The 21,259-nt window shown below is 30.7% G+C and overlaps 1 protein-coding gene across 1 annotated transcript; it reads right to left on the reverse strand.

Moving 5' to 3' along the window:
- Positions 1 to 7,879: 7,879 nt before the first annotated feature.
- On the reverse strand, positions 7,880 to 8,593 carry LOC134828721 (leukocyte surface antigen CD53-like). Its single transcript, XM_063841706.1, has 2 exons — positions 8,503 to 8,593; positions 7,880 to 8,445 (listed from the first exon to the last, which is right to left on the reverse strand). Exons 1-2 carry the CDS (start codon positions 8,591 to 8,593, stop codon positions 7,880 to 7,882), a joined length of 657 nt encoding a protein of 218 aa, XP_063697776.1.
- Between the last annotated feature and the right edge of the window lie 12,666 nt (positions 8,594 to 21,259).

A 21,259-nucleotide genomic window follows, 5' to 3' on the forward strand; every position in this document is an offset into this window, starting at 1 on the left:
TTATTTTTTAAACGCAATACGCCCACTTATATTCCCTCTTTGCATTCAATTATAATGAAGTACATTTTTGCATATACGATAAACGGTGTTTTTAAAAGAGTCCCATTTGTCCCATGTATGTATTGTAAGAACATAATTTTCGCTAAATGACGGAACATAAGGGTTATGAGGTTATGATTTTTTAGGGTTTGGAATAAATTACTGTGAGAAAGTGAAAATTAGCAAATGTCTGCGGAAATCAATAGAAGCAAAATGAATTTTTACCACATTTCGAAAAAGTTTTGTGGTTATACGAAGATGGCTATAAAGATGTCACGTGGATCAAAAATTTGGAAACCACGTGGTTTAAAAAAAATTTAAAAAAATATGATCATTTTAACACTTATTTAAAACGAGGGACCTCATTTCAAAAACCTAATTTTAATTATTAAAATTTATTTTTTTAAATAGATTTTGAAGAAAGTAAAAATTCTAAATTCAGTTGTGAAAGTGAAAGCTCGAAAATACGAATTTTCATTTTCTGAGTGAAATTGAAAATTTTCAATTTCTGAGTGAATTTTCGATAATACGGTATAAACCGAAATACGAAATTAATTTTGGACGTTCTTTAAACGGAAATTTTTGTCAATCACTTTCAATTGAAAAAAATCCATTTCCAAACCCTTCTAATCCCATAAAAAGACCGAGATTGAATTCTATAAAATTTTATTAGAATTATGATTGCTATGCCATTTTCTGTGTGTAATTGTATGTTTGTCCACCGATTTATTCATAAGCACTGCATTTAAAAAAAAATAAAGAGAGGGAATTTTCGAAAATTTTAAATTTTTCTTGTCTGCAGGCAACCAAACCTCATGCACACAAATCCTTTTTGAAAACATTTTTGTGCAAACAACAACGTTGCAAAGACGCTTTATGAATTGTACCTACAAAGTGAAATTTAAATCGGTAAATTGGGAAATATGATTATTATTGTTATTATTATCCTTTTATGTGTCTAAACAAAGTTTTTAGTACTTTAATGATTATTATTTTCGTGTGGACCAGAAATTTCGTATGCGGCACGCGGAGGGTGTTTTAATAATATTTGTTGTCAAAAAGGGGATTTAAAGTGATCAATTAAATTTGTTTGGTTATGTTCAACCAAAGCAAGAACGCCATCGCCAGATAAGCGAATCGGACGAAAATTTATTGACTGCAACGATTACGATGACAACGATTGCGGGAGCGGCGTGTAAAAGGGCATAATAAATACGAATCTTTCGTCAAGTGTCTCTCATCACTATTCTTATCTAGAACTGGCTCGGATTACTGTTACTAAATTACATCACTTACCTGTTATATTTCTTTTGACACATCCTGCATATCAATGAGGTGAAATTATCTCCTTGCTTTCCAAGTGTGTACGTGAACGAAAAAACGGAGGCTGCCGGCATATTGTGCAAAGGCAATGAAATTGCAGATAAAACAAAGGTAATAACTATCCAAAAGGCGGAGTCAGACACTCTGTTTTTGCAATTTAATATGCAAAACGTAAGTTCAGACTTTGTCTTGTTTATCTTTTTTTTTCTTCTCCTTTCATATTTGTGTAAAAAGTTGGACGTTTTCCGAGCCTGTAAGTGTTAAAATCTTCTTCCTGTGTGTAACTTAACTATCATTCAACTCATCATTCATTCATTTAATTTCTGCAACATAAATCTTTATCATCGCTGTAAATAAACGGGACTTTGCTACGCTGTTTTAACATCCTCTTTTGCCACTTTTTTTTGCATAAAATAATAAAAATGAATGACACGCGGAAATATTTTTTCCCTCCTTTTGCGAGTTTTCCATGACAAGTTATTGATACTCCTAAACTTTGGTTTGAAAATTTATAAGATAATCACGTCTTTCTCTCGTATTTACAGGATTTGACGTTTTGTTATTCTAATTATCATAAATTCATCAAACCATTTAGTTTAATTTTAAATGCTGAATTTGAAAAAATCGATTAAAAAATTATTTTTTAAAGAACTTGACAACAACTGGAATCTGGTAAAAATTTAACAAAAATTTCCAAAAATTTTTTTTAAATATTTTAGGTCCTAAAAGTTGAAGGGAAAAACTCACCTGAGACACGTTAGAAACTTTTGCCTTTCATTCATCATCCAATTCACGTTTTATCGCAGGAAAACGATGCCAATAATATTGATGATGATGAGATTTATGGATTTACAAGTTTTTCTTGATGTCATTCTTTTTAAATTATGACCGGATCTTTCGCATCTACCCCATACGACGCGAGACACGTACTTGACTACTTTTATTAAATGCTTGATTTATGATTAAGACTCAAAACTTTCGCAAAAGAGATTTGCGGGAAAACACCTACAATAAATGTGTCTGAAGATAACGTGCAATTTTTGATAGTTTTTTTCCCGTCTCGTCTTTGAGGATAAAAGATAATTATTGAACAAGGGGAACTTTGTCGTTTTTTTTTTGTTTGATATCACAAGTGTCAAAGGGTGCTTGCTGAACATTTCTAAATAATTTCCAGTGAAGCGTCATCTAATCCCGGACCTTCAGACTCATTCCAGAAAATTAAATCTTTCGTATCAATTCTGCTTGAATTCGCACGACGACATACATAAATTTAATGTGATAAATCGTGCATGGATCCCTTCTTCGAACGCACTTTCTCCTCCTCTCGGGCCGGTTGCTGCCTAGAAAATTTTCGAAAAGTTACAAGGGCGACCTCATGAACCGAGCAATATGGATAGGGTTGACTTTGATATATGATTGTTTTATATGTTTGCGTGTTCTCGCCCTATACGTTAGAGAAATATTATTGAATTTGTTGACAAAAGGTACAGGGAACTGCTTTTTTTGTGCGTTCTGTCATAATATTCAATTTTTTTTAGCATTTTAAATCAGGGTGCAATCAAAAAATGTTTTTAATGTCTTTAGGCTTTATCGCATTCAATCAGGTTTTTTAATGGGTGGCGATGTTTTGTGAAAATGTGACATCAGGAGAGATGATGACAAATCGAGCACATTTAACATTTTGTAATAAATGGTTTGGGAAAGAGTTGTTTACACTCGACAATACACAAAAATAATTGTTTGTTTAAAAAAAAGTAGGTTAATAAGCGTAAATGTGATAAATTGATAAAAGTATTAAAAGGTAAAATGGCGGAAATTTCAATGATTCATAAAAATAATATAACTAATACAAGAGAATAGAAAAAGTATTTTTTTTTTATCTAAATTTTGTCCCAAAAGTAAAATTTCAATTTTGTACTTTTTTGAGGATTTTAAAAATTTTTCATTCGAAAATGTTAAAATTTCCTTATTTTGTAGATTCCATAGGTTTTTCAAAGAAAATTTATTGCTAAAATAAATGATATAATAATTAATCAAAATTAAGAAAACTTATCAAAAAATTTTAAGTCTAAAAAGATTTTTTTATTAAATATTAAACATTTTAAGGTTTTGCTTCCTGATTTAAATATTATCGACAACTTCAAACATTTTCGATTGAAAATAAACCCAAAACTTGATATTTTGACTGAAATTCTATAGAAAATCGAGCCCAATCTCAGAGTTACTTTACGATAAAAATTTTCATTTATGTATTTTTCGTATAAAAATATTAAGAACGCATCACGTCCAACGCATTTCGTTTTTTCCGATATAATAAATTTATATAAGCGCCAATCAGTCTTAAACACGCAAACATAAACTCAATTGTCGCGTAGACAATAATTAAATTAGTAACGATTTTCATGGAAGTGAACAATAAGAAAGACAAAAACAATAGAAGTGATAGAAAAAAATTGTCTTTTTCATAAACGTCTACCCTTTTCTAATAAAACACAAGGAAAATTTATTAGATTATTCATGAGACAAAAAAACGCGGAATTTCTTGTACTTTTCGTTTTGCTATAAGAGCTTCATTACGTTATTAATTTCAAAAAAAAAATCGCTTTACTTCAAAAGACGCGTCTTATCCTTTGTCCTCCCTTTTTGCATAAATTTCATTAGAAAAAAGTTAAGAAAAAAAAGTTTTTATCTTAATTTTACAGAGACAACTGTCGGTTTCAAAAGACGACAAAGTTTATGAAACTCATTACGAGATTGAACTGCAAGCTGTCTATTGTTTGGTATAAGTCGATTGCGAATGTCACATTTTAATTGGCAATTTATAACACGTGATGTCGATTTTTTTTTGTCATTTGTGGTTTTTCGTACGGAAATTTAAAATTGGCGATTTAATCAAAGAAACTTTCTTATCGCAAAAAGTGCACGAAAAAAGTTTTTTTTTTATTTCTTTTGAAATAAAAGCTTCTGTAAAAGTCATTCAACTTGATAGCGAAGAAAAAAACAGTAATTCGTTACAATTGTCATGACACTGCAAATAGCTCAGAGCATAGATATAGCTTATCCGTATTATTTTCAAGTCTAGACGGGAGGCATTTTAATCGATGTCGTTTTTAGCCACAAAAATAAATAAACATAATAACAATCGTTTTTAATATTCTTTATGATTACTGTTTTTTATGACAGTTGAAAGTTTCTTTCTTTCGTTTGACTTGCTGGTTGTCCGTTACATCACGAAAAAAAGGTCGAATGCACTTTTTCGATATCTTTCCGATGAGTTTAATTTTTTGATATTATCTACTCAAAATGCGGTTTTCTTATTTTTCGACATTTAATGGAAACCTGAACTTGACAAGCTATCGCGATAGGACGAAATAAATCAGAAAAACTTTTTTTTTCTGTACCAGACGAAATAAGAATGAAATTTTTAACGGTCATGTACCGACATTTCAAATTCCCATTTGTAATTTATCTTCAAAACCCTCATTTAAATTGCTTTTGCGACAAAATGAAAATGTTTCTTATCAATTTCTCAGGTTTTTTCTGAAACGTGGACCATATACGCGACGCATCTGATTAGCATAATGGTGTCACGTAAAATAATTTACTAGCGAATTATATGGTTTGTTTGTTAAAGCAGTCAGGGATCATTTACAAAAAAAAGAAAAAGTACAAAAGTGAAATGATAGGAAAAAAAAGTTTAAAACTTCTAGATTGAAGTTATTTTTTGGTGAATATATTTACGTCAATTTCTAAACGAAATCTATTAGAATGCGAATTTCATCTACGTGAGCACGACAAAGAGAGAGCTAGTTTATTTTGAGTAGTGAAAAATTTATGGCAATTTAGATTTCCCATGGAACCAATCTAGGAGCGAGACAAGGCAAGGCACGGAAATGACTCTATTACTGCCATTATTTATCCATGCATGCAGTTGTGACGCGTACGCGCTTCGTATAAAATAATGGAGAATGGATGATATGCCACAAAATAATTCTTTTTATGTCCTAAATCACATTGTTTTTACTTTTTTTTAAAGCGGTTGGAGCCACAGCAGCAACAACAACAAGAGGCTAACACAAAAGGTAATGAATTTCCGGTTCCATTTATATGTTAATCAGTTTTTTTTCACTTGTTTTCTTTTTTTTTAGTAGAACCGTATTGTATTCTTTTTCAACAAAACAAAGGATTTGGAAAAGTTTTGTCAACGATTGTTGGTGAAACTTTTAAAACTGAGACATTTGGCTTAATTAAGGTGATCCCTGTCAGGTACGGCTCTTTTTCAATCAATGAAACGAAAAAAAAATCGAACAACATGACGATACAATGACTTTTGCTCGTAAAAACAAAAGTTTTGTAAGGACACGTTGGACAACGATCATTAAAGTAAACGACCATGGAAATGGCGCAAAGGACAATTTAGAAACAAATAAATGTCCAGGTGCTTTACAGCATGTGAGTATTAATAAATTTGTGGCAATTTATTCGTAATGATATCCCTCTTTTAAAAAAAGGTTTATTTGGCTTTTATGCAAATTGTCGTCTGGCTGTCCAGATTTCGGAGACAATTTACTACTTTGCAAAGTTTCTTTCGGAAAATTCAAACTTTATCTTATTTTGTAGAAGACGTATTTTATGATTCATTGCAACTTGTAAGCGGATTAAAATCTTAGAAGAATCACGAAGGATTAATCATAATTAACGAGCAATATAAAAGAAATGCGATTGACTTACAAATCAATCAATATTTCGAGACAAATGGTTCAAAGACGCCCTGCTCGACTTTAATTCCAAAATAATAACAACAAAAGGAATCCCCAAAAGATTAAAAAATTTCTAATAGGATGCAATTACAAGGATTTTCCATATATTCCCCGGTTTTTGTCCGTGCGAGTCTATTGTTCGTCCCGTAAAATAATCCCAGAAATCATATGCGAACATTGTCTGGTTGTTATTTGATATCATATCGAAATCTATAATATCTCGCAGCATGCTGATTACAGTTAGGGGTGAAAGTGGGATACCATGTAATTCTTCTTTTTAAGCATTCAATTTTTTTTTTGTCTTCATCATCATCATAAAATATTCGCTAATGATTGACGTGCATTGTTAGAATGTAATCATCTGATGTAAAATTTATGTTTTATGGTTTAAATTAGTCCAATGATGCAGTTTGACGCACTTTTAAAAATCGTCTAAAATCCGACCAAATGATGGATGTCACTTTTTTTTCATGTAATCAATCACGCGTGAGATGCGAATGCGTTGAAACCATTTTTTTTTTATTACTTCACCGAAATGATGATTTAGTGAAAGGGTGTAATTTGAGTCTTTTTTACGTTGGAAACTTTTAATGTGAGAACTCAACTTAAATAAATCGTTTTTTAATTCCACTTTGCACGGAGACAAGAGGATAAAGTAGGACGCTTGAACAAATATTTGCCTTCAAATCCCGGTCCCAATCAATAATGTTCCAATTATTACATTAAAAAATGTAATTTCTCATGAAATAAATCATGTTAAAATAGAAATTGTCGAAATTCCCTGCAGAATGACACAATTTTTATTGCATTAGCACACGTGTTGCCATCATTTTTTTTTTGCCTTTTTTCTCTGAAAACTTGATCATTTGTGTTGCCAAATGTTTCTTGGGAAAAAAAGTGTTGCAATTTCGTTTCTGATAAACAAATGCGTGTACTGTATTGATTTGAAGCAGTAATAAAATACAAATAAAAAAATAAAAGTAAATATGTACGAAAAATGTGGGGTAATCGAATATGTGTGTTTGATTGTTTTTTGTCGCATGCTGTGAAATTTATGATTATGATCTCTTGAGAATTTTATTAGAACTTGCCTTTGATTTTTTTTTCTGTCGTTTTGTTTGTGAAAGTGATACCATTTTCGTTTGCGTATTGTGAGTAAATCAGGAACGTGAGTGATTCTGTTATTAACTAAAGAAACGTGTACAAAGCAAGTATTTTTTTTTAATTGTTTGATATTATTTAAGATCCAAAATATTAAAAAATAAAAAATTAAAAATTTTCAACATTTAATGAACAAATTTTAACGTTTTTTGCGTTATTTTGAATATTTTTAAAATTATTTGATAGAAGAAAAAATTTTATCAATTTATTTTAAAAAAAGAATTTTTATTTATTTTGTTTTTTTCCTCTAAATTTTTAAATTTTATTTATAAAATTATTAAATCTTAAATAAATTTATTTATTGATATGATTAAAATATTTTGTTTTTTTAACTCAATTTTTAAACTTTTTATTTTTGAAATTATTTCATTATTTTTTTACCTTAAAAATAAAAAAAATCAATATTTTTTTCCAACCTTGGAAAATATAAGAAAAATTATATTAGTAAAAAAAATTGTTTGCCTTAATAATAATTTTAAAATATTTCAAATTGAAAAAAAAAATTTATCATAATATTTTAAACATCTTCTCATTAGTAAATGATAAGGATATCCTGTGCGAATGTATTTCCGCCAGTTTCTTGATAACAATTCCTTTTAATCCATATTTTTAACTAAAACGCACGAGAAAATCAAAGCAATCAATTCGACAACGGCAAATCCCAACGCAATGTAAGCCAAAATATTCTTGTACTCGAGAAGAAAATCCACCAACTTTTGTGTGCATCCTTCCTCAAAGTACCCTTCTGTTTTGCAAGGTTTGTCTGCTTTGCAACAAGAATCTGGAATATCTGTCCAAAAATCGGGTCCTGTACTTCCACAACATTTAAGATTTGCCTGTAATGCATCGACTTCCGCTTTGAATGTCTTGTCATTGAAAACTTTTTCTATCGATTTGTTGATGGGTTCTTTGATTTTATCTTCTTGCAAATTGACAAAAATTAAAACGGCAACTGTTACTTGCACAATTATAATCAGGAACAACAGTGCAGAATATGTAAGACTGAGACATTGCGACTCTTGAATGGCTCCACAGCATCCACAAAATGAAATTATTATGGTGACAAATCCAACGATCATGAGGAAAATTGCGAATTGAGGAACTTCGATATTCTTCAATGTTTCAATGTACTTTCCAGATTGGGTGTAAATGAATGCACCAGCTATGAAGTAAAAAAAATAATATTAAATTTGGATAATTTTTAAAATTTATTATTTACCTATCACCATTACAATGCCGAATAAAAACCACAAAAAGTTGAAAATGAACAAAACAACTTTGATAAGTTGAGTTCCAACGCCTAAACCCATTTTTTCAGTTTTAAGGGTGTGACCGTTTGTGTGAAAAAAAAAATAAAATGTTTGTGGTCAAAGAACTAAGCTAGAATGAATACTAAAATGAAGATGTTACTATTATTATACGATCTACAAAGGAAATGTCTGATTCAACGTCCGTTCTTATCAAAATTACTCACATTTCCTGATAATTAATGTCAATCCTGTTTTTTAAGTAAATATTTTTAATCCTCTAATTTTTTTCGCTAGTTTAAAAAATAAAATTTTAAATTAAAATATTTTGAAAATAAATTAAAAATAATTTACTAGGGTCGGTTGGATCCTTCAAAATTTATTTTAAAAATTTTTGTTTCATTTTTTTTCAAACAAAAAAAAAATAATTTAAAAAAATTAAAATTTTTAATTTATTTAAAAATTTACAATTTTAAAGGTAGTTAAAAAGAACTTTTACGTAATATTTTCTCAAAATTATTTTCTTGGGCTGGGTGCTCCTTGTCATCATGAAATTACGGTAAGAATTCTCTTGATTGCCTCCCAATCTATTTGTCTTAAAACGCATGCAGAAGCATATCTCACATAAATAAATAATAAAAAACCCCTCACACATGTGTTTCCGTCATTTGTCCCACTTTCAATATTTTTGCTACTTATGTTGAATCATAACATCATATGATTGCATAAATCGTAGAAATACTTATGTACACAAAACGTAAAATGACTTTTATTACAAACAAAAAAAACTTCACTTCCGCCTCCTTTTTGAACAAACAAATCATGACAGAAATGAATTTTTCAACCCTTTTTACGTCGTCATTTGCACAAAAATAAACAGAAAGACAGTAATAATCATCATAAAGTGAGCAAAATATGCACGACTGGAAAATTAAAGCAAACAAATTTTCGATTAATTGTTTTATTTTAAGACTCTGTGTGCATGTCAGACGAGACGTTCAACAGCAGTGACTGTCACTTTTTCGTCCCAAAATTTTGGTGTTTATCAAAAAATTCGATCAGCAAACCATCATTAATCATCAAAAGAGATTTCGGTCCCCTTTCCCTTTCGTTGTTGAAAAAAACGTGAAAATCCTTCGTTTGGAAAAATATTTGGGCCAATTATACACTTGAAGATGCACTTTTACTTTTGAAAATTTAATAAGTACTCAGCACTGGATAAAATTTTTCGTTTATTAAATTTTTCATATCAATGAATCACTCAACAGGGCGTCGCAGTTGCTATTATTATTTTTAAAGGAGGAGGCAAACGCATTGGAGAAGTACCTATATTGCAGAAAGTGACTCAAAAAAAAATTGAAAAGTGGAAAAGGGTGGCAAGTGTTTCTCTTTGTAAATTGCAAATCTTGGTGGGGAACTTAAGCCGTGATGAAATGCAAGAAAATTTGAGAGGAAATTCAATAATAAAACATGAAGTTGTCAAGGAAGTAACCGATAAAAAGTAATGTAAGCGCATTTTTATGTAAATAAGTTTATTTTTTTGCAATATTTTACGCAGTTATAAAAAAAATATAAATCACTCAAACTTTTTTTTTATTATTTTTTAGGCTGAATTTTGAATTTGGAACAAATTTAAAAAAAAATAATCTCGTCCTACATTTCCGAAAATCCATTTTAAAAAAAGTAATGAGAGGGATCAGATGCAGTCATTACACTTGAGTGCACTTAAAAATAGACGTCTTACAATTATTTTTTCAATATTATAATAAAACTGCCTCCGCTCTTTTTCTTCTCCAACATAAAAAAAAACAAGAAAAAAACTCATTCGAAAAAGGAAAAAAAACTTAAATGAAATTCATCAATTCTGACAAAAGAAACGCACTTAATTAAGATAGGAAGTAATTGTGAAAAGGTGAAATACAATAGCAATTCTTCCTATTCGTCTTCAATACTACACAATAAGTGTGCACACGCGAACTGAAGAGGGCACGGAAAAAAGTCGTATCGAATAATAATGAAAGTCAAACATTAAATTCATTAATCTAACAAAAGTTCTTCCTATTTAATTTCCTCGATTTCAATTTAACTTATTGCTTTTTTTGCTGTTTTTTTTCTTTCTTGCATTGTGGCACTTTTACACAAACTTTTACTTTTTATTTCTTTGCAATTTCTTCTTCATTTCTTCAACGAAAAAAAAAATCATGAGGAAAAAAGTAATTCCGTTCCGTATTTGGTTTGTGTTATTTTTCTTTTTTTTTTTCACCTTTTTGACACTCTTCAAATTTACTTAATGTTTATCCAGTTTTGTGTGCGTATTTAGTGGCGTAAGGACTCGTAAATAATATGTTCAAAATAAAAAAAAATACTGCATTGGTCCCCCTCTTCCGAAACAAAAATTTTATTGTTCAAAATCTTTTTTTTTATTTTTAGAGAAAGTAAAAAGTGGGCCTTTTACCGTTATTTGAATCAAATCACCAATAAGTGAATAAATGAGTAGTTGTCTGAATGCAATGCTGAATGTACAGAAAAAAAGGAAATAAACAAAATTTTACTGTGATTGATATTTTTTTTTCGACAGAAAAACATAAAACCTAAAGAGCTATAAAGTCTATTGTCTGTCCTGGGAGGAATGTTAAAATGTTCGATTTTCCCCCCTGTGTTCTGATCTGATCTTTTGTGTCTGTTCATTGTTATTTGAGCAAAAAAATATACCTATAAAATAGAAATCTATTAAGAAAATTAGAAAATTGCCGTAGAAAATTGTCCCATGCTAGAAAAGAAAGTGAAAGTTTTAGAATGGGGTTGCATGCTAACATTTAGTTTGAGTAAATTCCTTAACTTTAACATTTCCATTGAATTTTCTTCCTTCAAAAGTAACAGCATGACCATGACTGATTCAACCATCCCCACAAACGCATAACAAGTCCAACTCCCAAACAACTTGACATGTGATTTCATTGATTTTTTCTACAACTTTCGCAAACAACAAAAAAAGAACTAACAATACAGTCCAACTAAAATAGGGAGCAAAACATATTTTCCAATTCCATTATACGCATTTAACCTTAAACGAGAGTAAAAATGCAATAAATTACACTCCAAACTACAATTTCCACAATGACTTTCGCTTTCATCTTTGTACAGAGATTTCATTTCCTGCTGTTGCGTTCAACATTCCTTCAGACAAAATTCCCGCTATTTATCTAAGAAAAAAAAAATCTTAGACTTGACACAGATTTTTTCCGTCGTTCGGCTTATGATGTTGCGAGCAGGAATGAATGATAAGGATCAGCAGTTTAATAGAACGTGACTTTCCCTCTTAATAGTCTTCAGTTATGATAGCCACGCGACTCTATATGACAAACACTGAGCAAAAAAATCTAAAAAAAGAGGCGCCGAAATATAATTGACCAATTTTTTACACAAAAAAAAAACATTGCTGGTTGCTTTTTCTAATAAATTACTGTGATTTTCTGATTTATTGACTGCATTTTAGTATGATTATGAGATGATTAATCTAAGAGTCGGTCAGAAATGTTTTCTTTTATTTAGGATAAGGTCCCCCCAAATTCATGCTTTGTATTGATTGCTGTAAATTAATTTTTTTCTCTGTAAAAAAATTGCTATTTCATTAAAAATTAATAAAATTTTAATATTTTTTTTTTACCATTTAAAAATAAATAAAATAAACAAAAAAAAAATTTTTAAAAATTGAAAAATATTATTGGAGAAGAAAATTCTTGTTAAAATAGGTAAATAGGTATTTTAAAAAAAAATTGTAATTTTTTCTGAAATTTTTAATTATTTTTTTGTCAAATTTTCAAATAGAGTAAGGGAAAAAAATTTGAGCGACCTAAATTTCAGTAAAATTATGTCAATATTTTTAGTGCAGTTAAAAAAACTCAAAAGCAACAAAAAATCATTTTCGTGTCATTGTGATTGGATTTGTGTCTTACCCAGTGTGGTCATGAATAATTTCATGAGAAATCACCCTTTTGCTGTCATTCATCTTGTATGCGTACAAAAATGCTCTCTCAAAAAAAAAAAACTTTATTTGCCATTACACAAGATTTTGTTGGCTTTTCTCAGTTTCTCCACCAAGAAGAAAAAAAAATGTTGAAGATTTTATGCTCTTCTGAAGAGAAGCACACTCGAGGTATGCGCGTCGTCACCCAAGAAAATTAAATTTTCTTGCATTATTCACAAGCACACAAGCCAATAAACGTCTTACGAAATGCACCCTCTGTAAATATTTTTCGGCCAGGGAAGGCGATTTCACGAACTTTTTTCTTTGCCAAAAAGCATTCGAATGCGGTTCCTTCCCTGGCTGCATGTTCAAAAGAAACGAGCAGAGCACAAAAATGAATTTTATTACAAAGAGCGACCGTTCGCATTAAATTCCTTTGCTGTGTTTTCGGTCCGTGAATTGATTAAAAGGGTTTATAATATGCTCAAGTGGTTTAATGTCCAGATGGGGTACCTTTGTTATACGCATATAGCGTTTGCGTGTCCTCGTTGTCGTCCGCATCGTCTGACTATACGTGAGATGTGCTAAGCTTGAAAACCAATAATAAATAAATAAATAATTCAATATGTTCTGCACGTTATTTTTTGGGACCTTCTCTGATTTTTCTTTTATTTATACTGACGTCGTCGTCGTTGGAGAAAATACCGTATCATGATAACCAGAAGAAGTCGCATAAGTGGATAAAGGAAAAGTTCGGAAAAATTGTTTTGCCCCAAGGCAAGGATAGGAGATTTTTTGTTTTTGATAAGAGAATTAAATTTAAGCGAAGGAAATGCAAAGACGAGAAATCTATCGATGTGGGTTCAGTAAATCGATTGTTCGTGCAAATTTCCATTCGGAATAATTATTTACAATGGAAAAAAGCCGAGACATGATTTATTCTCCCCTAGTTGTATTGAATTAGTGATGGAAAAAGGCCAGACGCCGAGATTCCTGTCTTACATCAAAGAACGTTGTCTGTTTCAGCTCGTACTTGGTGTCAAAAGATTTCCACGCTTACAAAGTCTTATCTTCCCTTTTGCGGCATCGCTCTAAATTTATTTCCAATTTCTTTATTGTCAGTGAATATTGATGGCATAAACAGATTTTTCTCTTGGTTTGCTGTTATCACGTAACATACACTCGATTTGAGAAGTTAATGTTGTATGAAAGATGAAGCCACCATCAAACTCAATTTTTCATTTAAATTTTACTTTTTGGCAATAGATCAACATTTTTTACAGCTTTTTCCAGATTTTCACATTTGCATAAGAAGCCATTGGCCGCTAAGACAACAAGTCGACTGAAGACGCAACGAGGATTTATGAGCATTTAAATCAGTGAAATGGAACATTAACGTAATAATAATAAAAAGGTTAATTAACTGTACTTGAAATGCGAATGAAATGGCAAGAAAAGAAGAGAACAGTAGAAAATTGGAGTGGGTTGTTCGTAATATTACGCGGTAAGTACAATAAAAAAAGTAATTCTCTGGAATTTCTTTAATTTTTTTTTCTACTGCATTTTAGAGAAAAAAAACGGGGTACTTTCCTGGAATTGGTCAAGTCAGGTCACGTGGTTCGGAGATATTTCAGGTTAAGTTGTTTGAAAATATGTAAAGTCAGTTTGAAAATTTTTAGGTCACGTGGTTTGAAAATGTTTAAGGTCACGTGGTCTGAAAGTTTCCCAGGTCACGAGTTTCGATAATTCTCAGGTCACGTGGTTTGAAAATTTTTCAGGTCACGTGGTTTCAAAATTTCTCAGGTCACAAGGTTTAATTTTTTTTGAGCAACCTGAAAATTTTTTTATTGTCATATGGTATAAAAAAAATTCTAGGTCACGTATTTTGAAAAATTTTCAAGTCACGTGGCTTAAACATTTTTCAGGTCACTTCGTAAAAAAAATAAAAAAACCACGTGGTTAAAACGATCACAAAGTTAACGAAATCAAAATGCGATTCTATCGTTGGTTGTTCTCCAAACGGCAACTTTATAAATTTATTTATTTTTTCTTATTTAAATACAGCAGGACTCACCTTTATAAGATTCATAAAAATAACAACTTCAAATACCTTCTTTTAATTAAAAGCAGAAGAGAAAAAGAGTCCATCAGAGACGTTGTTAGTTGCGGTCATAAGTTGCCAAATAGACAGATTTTTAACCCAGTGCTTATCCATGCGTTAATCATTCGCTAGACGTCTGATGGTGACATTTTGTTGTTATCTCCAATATTAGCAATTTCCACTTAAAATACAAATAACAATGAGTAGATTTTTTTTTTCAAATGAGAAAAATGATAAATTGAATGATCATAAAAATATTACAAGGCACAAAATTATTATTAAAAAATATTCTATTGTATTAATGCGCCTCCGGGCATAAAATATCGACGATAGAAAAATTCAATTTACGCACATTGGTCGTCGTCATCCACGTCCGCAACCACGACAAAGATAAGGAAATTAATATGAAGAAATTCAATATAATAATTCGTGCGTACACATTTGAATCAAAGCCCTGAGTTTGCTTTTTTACAGAGGGAATTCAAAGTCAAAGGACACACGCAAACACAAGAAGACGATCTTATTGAATATATTTCATTATATTTATAAGGAAGTATTATAAAATTACATTACTGCATGCCGATTTTTTTTTGGTTGCGCCTCCTTCATAAATATAAATCAAATCATCCAAATCAAGGAGACACTTGTACGCAATCATGTGAATGAATTTTTACGTCATTTCTAGTGTTTGTGCGAGACTGCTGCTGCTGCTCTTGTTTGGCAGTAATTGAAATATATGAGGGAGATAATACCCGGAATTCACGAGACAATGAAAGGAATAGGGGCGAATTTCTTAATAATATTTGTGTGATGAAACGATAATGACTCAACATTACGCACTCTGACAGGCCCCGGTGCTCGTCGCCAATTTATGAATAAATTCAACACACAAGATGTTGTCGAACTATTAAAAAATTTGATGATGTCATTAGATCTCGCATGTTGACTATTAAAAAAAATCAATAAGACCGCTTGACTTTTTTTTGTAATGTTTTTTTTTTCTATGCCCCATTTAAAAAAAAATTAAAAATTTTAAATTGGGATAAAAAATTGAAATTTTAATAAAAAATGATCAAGTTTTAGGAATTTTTGATTTTTTTTAACAAAAGTTATTAATCAAACCGTAAAAATATTGAAATTTTAAAATTTAATTTTTTTATTTTTAAATTTTTTTGGAAAAAAAAATTCAAAAATAAATTAAAAGCGGCCTAATCGGGAAAAAATTTAACAAAATTAAAATTTCAGCAAAAGCCAAAACTGTCGTTACATTTCAAAAGAGAAGTTACAATGGTTTGCTCTTCGTTACTTTTATGTTGTTTTATGTTCTGACTTCATATTCAGAGTCGTACAATACCTTTATGCTTTTACGAATGAGTTTTGTAATAAAAAAAACTGTATTGCATGCAAAAGAGCGCTCGCAGAAAGAAAGCGAAAAAAAAGAACAATTTATTGTCAAATATTTAAACGTTCGTCGCGTCGTCGTCATCGCTGCCATTTGGCGAATTGTCATGAGTCATGATGTTTAAATCGTATTTTGTGAATGAATTTTTATTCTTTCTCCGTTATTTTTATGGGAATGAACGAGAAACAATAAAATTCTGCTTTTTTATACTTTTTTTTGTGAGCCTTTATCATTGTCAACGTTCTTGCTTGATAGACATGTTTTAATTTTTTCTTTCACTTTTTTTTGTGCTCGCGTGTTTTTTTTTTGCACTAAAGAAATGTTTCAGAAAGGACAGACTTTTCAATTAGTGCTTGACACACCTGACAGAACGCGATGTTGTCATTCCAAATTCGCACCCTGGAATGGGTCCAAACACTTTCAAGAGTTTTCTGTGAAATATGATCGATTTGCACCCACGAGTCTTGACACGCTGCCAATTTATTAAAATTCTCGTATCTTCTTGATTAAATCCGTCTCCAATTATATACAATGTTACTGAATTTTATCTGCATAAAAGCACACATCGTTCTTTGTAAAATGATTAACTTCGGATAAAGTTACAACGACACGCTGTAGTGCCCTTTAAAAAAAGTTTAAAATTAGACTGGGGTGACATACGACACTTTTCATGTTTTTATGCTAATTTTGTATGCGTTGAAAACACTCGAACTTTGATTTTGCGTTAATTTTGTTAGGTAACCAAGTGAGACGTGACATGCACACTCTCATTCAGCAAAAAAAAAAGATTAAAGGGGAAATGAAGAGTGAAACTATATCGAGCTCATTAAACTTTGAATCTAAAATTGTAAAAAAAAGACAATTTCGTCACGATTACTTTTATCATAAACTGTAAATATTTAATGAGATGCAAAAAAGGACTACCCCAATGGTAAAAGTGAAAAAATTGTGATGAATTTAAAAAAAAAAGTTGAGTACTTGATTTTTTTTGTCAAACTGCGTGTTATACACGACCGACAATGATGATAGAACAAATTATTTATTCACCAAGTTTTTTAACGCGTCACTCTGTAAAAAATTACATGAGAGAAAAGTAAAAAAAAATAATCAAATGTATTTAGTTTTTTTTCCTTTTCAAATAAATTCGTTCAAAAAAAAAATGATTATGTTTTTCACATCTTTTGTATAAAACTAAAACAAAAATAAAAAAATGTACAAGCAATTGAATTTGTGATTTCAATAAAACTATTTTTTTGTCTTTAGGGCGCTCTCGAAAATCCAGTAGGGCAAAATAAAAATAAAGTTTTATCATAAATTTTCTTCTCTAAAAATATTTTTCATAAAATTTTAGGATTTATTTTTCAAAATTTTTTGAAAAATTAGAAAATCTTAAATTAGATTCATAAAATACGTACAAAACATTATTTAACGCTCAAAAATTGTTGAAATTTTGTCATTTTGTATGAAAATAGTATTTTGAATCATTTTCCAGAAAATCTTTATTTTTAATACCTTAATCCATTACAGGTAAGTTGTGCATCCAACTAGCATCTGGAATGTGCAACATTTCACACTTCAAAGTTACAGGCAACGGTAATGACCACAGGCGTTTGATGGCTTCATGTGGCTGAGAGTTCGATGCTTCAGCAATGATTTTGGTGACCTTGGATTTACAGAAGTACTTCAAAGTTTTAAATTCCTCGTTAGTTTGTGGAAACAATTGCAAAAGCCTTTCGAATTCGTTTTCCATTATTTGCAGACGAATGTTTACATCTAGGATTGGGATGCTCACCACGAAAGGAACGAATGATTGACATAACAAGTACAGAGATCTGTGCTTTAAAGAGCATATTTCGAACCAACTCTCTATCAAACAAGTAACTTTCGAACAATTTTCTGAATCAAAAGTGCGGTAAACAAGTTGAAATAAGGGTTTCAGCAACTCAGGAGAAAATTGCCATATATTATCCTCTTCGATCTCATCATAAGAGTTATCATACATATCTTGAGCGTATTGGTCCATCGCGACATCTAAATCCTTATTCAGCAAAGTTTTTAGAATTTCAACTGCTAATTGCATTATTTCAGGCGTTCTGATGATCAAGTGCATAGATACTTCAAGAACATCCTCTATTAAATAAAAAATTATAAAAAAAAAATATTTTAAAAAGATGCTTTTTTATTTGGGGCCCTAAAAAGTTGAAAATAAATGAAAGTTTTTCAAAATTTAAGCAAAAGAAAAAAGACATTCGAGTCCAACAATTTTATTTCAATTACTTTTCACTTACATTTGAAGTTATTCTCACTTATTTTGGCCTCGCATGCTTTTTTCTTTTGCTTAAATTTTGAAAAACTTTCATTTATTTTCAACTTTTTAGGGCCCCAAATAAAAAAGCATATAATTTTTTATTTTATACTTTTTAGTTATTACAAAAGATGTAATTTTTCCTTAAAATTTTATGAGGTTTAAAAAATTTTCGAAGATTTTATGAAGTTTCTCGAACATTCTATGAATTTTCTCGAAGTTTCTATGAAGTTTCTCGAACATTCTATGAAGTTTCTCGAAGCTTCTATGAAGTTTCTCGAACATTCTATGAAGTTTCTCGAAGCTTCTATGAAGTTTCTCGAACATTCTATGAACTTTCTCGAACATTCTATGAAGTTTCTCGAAGCTTCTATGAAGTTTCTCGAACATTCTATGAAGTTTCTCGAAGATTCTATGAAGTTTCTCGAAAATTCTATGAACTTTCTATGAAGTTTCTCGAAGCTTCTATGAAGTTTCTCGAACATTCTATGAAGTTTCTCGAAGCTTCTATGAAGTTTCTCGAACATTCTATGAAGTTTCTCGAACATTTTATGAAGACCCAATGCACATTCTAAAACTTTGCCCCAATGCACATTCTAAAACTTTGCCCCAATGCACATTTTGGGTCTCTCACGGAATTACTAAAGGCCCGCTACCTAAATGTACTGTAAAGTAAGAACGCCATCTTGTGGGAAGTAGGGAACTAAAAGCGTGACACGATGACAGAATGACAGAATTACAGAAAACATTGGAATTTAAATAAAAAAGCATATAATAAGGATGACGAAATATTTCATCCAAACACTCGAGTCTGCCGTGCAAGAGGATCGTCATCGAATGAAATCTGTCGACTTGGGCTTCCTGAAGCCTCTTGACGAGTGGATACAAGCTGTTATGTTCTTCCGAGTAATAGTATTTTTGTACAAAATATGTTTTTTGTACGTATAATGTTTCCCAGGAATGGCAAATGTAAGGAAAAATCTTGTTAATATTGAGGAATCCAGGCATTTTCGGATCTTCCTCATAGCAATGGGGTAACAAGTATTCAAGAACCGACATTAGTTCCTCGTCAGAAGGAAATATCGTGAACCTCAATTTCTCTAAGATGGTTTCTGGAACAAATTCTTCTGGTCTCTGATAGGGCGATTCACTAGTCCAGATATCCACTAAAGTTTTGATGACCTTAAAACTGGATGTCCGTATCGCACAAAAGAATTCAGATGAATCAGGCCAATTTTCTTTTAATGCAGCATTTTCTTCAAAATCAGCTAGTGCAAGTACCTTTTTGAATAGAAAAGAATTAAAAAAAAATACTCGCTTAAAAATATAGAAAACTTAACTAACCTTAATTTTTTCAATGTCCTTGGTCTGAATTGCTGTAAATAATTCGTTGTTGCGGCTCATTTTGATGGATTTTAAAGTGTTTTCCACCTTTTACTCTTCAATTTCCTTTATTTTTCTTAAAATTGTTTCTTTTTTGGAGTTTGTTTACTCTTTGAATGGCGTTAGACTCAGTGGCGTAGTAGATAGCTCAGCATTTGATTGCTCGCTGGGAATAGAAAAAATATATAAAAGTTCAATGGTACCGTATTTCGTTAAATAAGATAGAAATCTTCAAATCGCGTTACCTGAAAAAATTTCTAACCACGTGACCTAAGAAATTTTCAAACCACGTGACGAAAATAATTTTAAAATTTTAATTTTGACATTCGAAAACCTAAAAAGGAGTTGTTTTTCTTTATCTTTCAAATACTAAAATAAAATCATAACAAAAACTGCTAAAGCTTTTGATTCTAACAATAATTTGTTTTTTGCGTCTTTATTTTTTTTTTTATGAAATGAACTGACGCATAAAATTTAACAATATCGCCTCAAAGTTATCCCTCACATTGCATTGTTTTAAATTAAAAAATAGTTGGTATGAAAAGTGGAGAACACAAAATAAAAAAATAAAATACAGCCTAAGGCGATGACGTTCATTTTTAATAAAAAAAATATTTTCCCGAGCATACCTCTGATGATGATTATTATTATTATTTTTAATTTGATAAAAAAAAGTCCATAAAATATTGTGAAAAATTCCTATTCCTACCAAACAATATTGTTGCTTTGGTTTGCCTGACATGACGCGAAAAACAATAAAAAATATCGCAACTCGCGATGGTGTAGAAATAACTCTCCAAAAAATTTATAATGATTTATGGTGTCACTGTGTATGTTGTTTAACATGATGTTGATGATGTTCATGACGATTTTTGATGTTTTTTGTTATTTTGGGCCGTTGTCGTTCGTTCGTTCATTTCGGGTACCGAGAAAAAGGGGAATACACGAAAAAATTTGTTAAACATGCCTTTTTATTAGCATTTATTAGTGCGGAGTGTGAGTTAATTGTGATGTATCTCTTTTTATCGCACATGTTTAAATACATTTTGTTTTTAAAAAGGTCTTTTAATTTATGACTCACATGTTTAGACACATGAACCCACGATGTAAACGGACCTGCTGTCGCTTGGGGCCATTTTTATTTAATTTGCATGTAAAATTGATGATTTTATAGTCGATGTCCTATTATTTTAAGGTTAAAAGCAGCAGCTACGGCATAATAATATAAATTATTGAAGCAATTTGAGACCATGAGTGATCCTATTAGTGCAGTAATAAATAGAATTTAACTACCACCGGTAGCTTTTTTGATGCTGTTTGTGTCATCGTCATCCGAATAGCGCACCAAATAAATGTCGTAGTCGGGAAATTTCTCGGTTGCATTGAAATGAACTGAAATATTTGCATTTTAATTTGCATAAATATTTCAGTCAGTTACACCCGGGCGACGTGTGAGAGTGTGCTGGCTTCTAAAATTGCGTGCGTGTGTTTGTGTGAATGTGTCTTCTGGCAAAAATGATGTTGATGATGGTCAACAGATGGATAGTAGTGATATGCATCGCGCGCACTAT

Source organism: Culicoides brevitarsis, chromosome 2, assembly GCF_036172545.1.
Source record: "Culicoides brevitarsis isolate CSIRO-B50_1 chromosome 2, AGI_CSIRO_Cbre_v1, whole genome shotgun sequence".
NCBI lineage: Eukaryota > Metazoa > Arthropoda > Insecta > Diptera > Ceratopogonidae > Culicoides > Culicoides brevitarsis.

Excerpts from the sequence above, each read along its gene's own strand:
- LOC134828721 (XM_063841706.1), bottom strand. The coding sequence starts at position 8,593 with ATGGGTTTAGGCGTTGGAACTCAACTTATCAAAGTTGTTTTGTTCATT. Across the intron at positions 8,446-8,502 it reads CGGCATTGTAATGGTGATAG|CTGGTGCATTCATTTACACC; the intron begins GTAAATAATAAA and ends TTTACTTCATAG.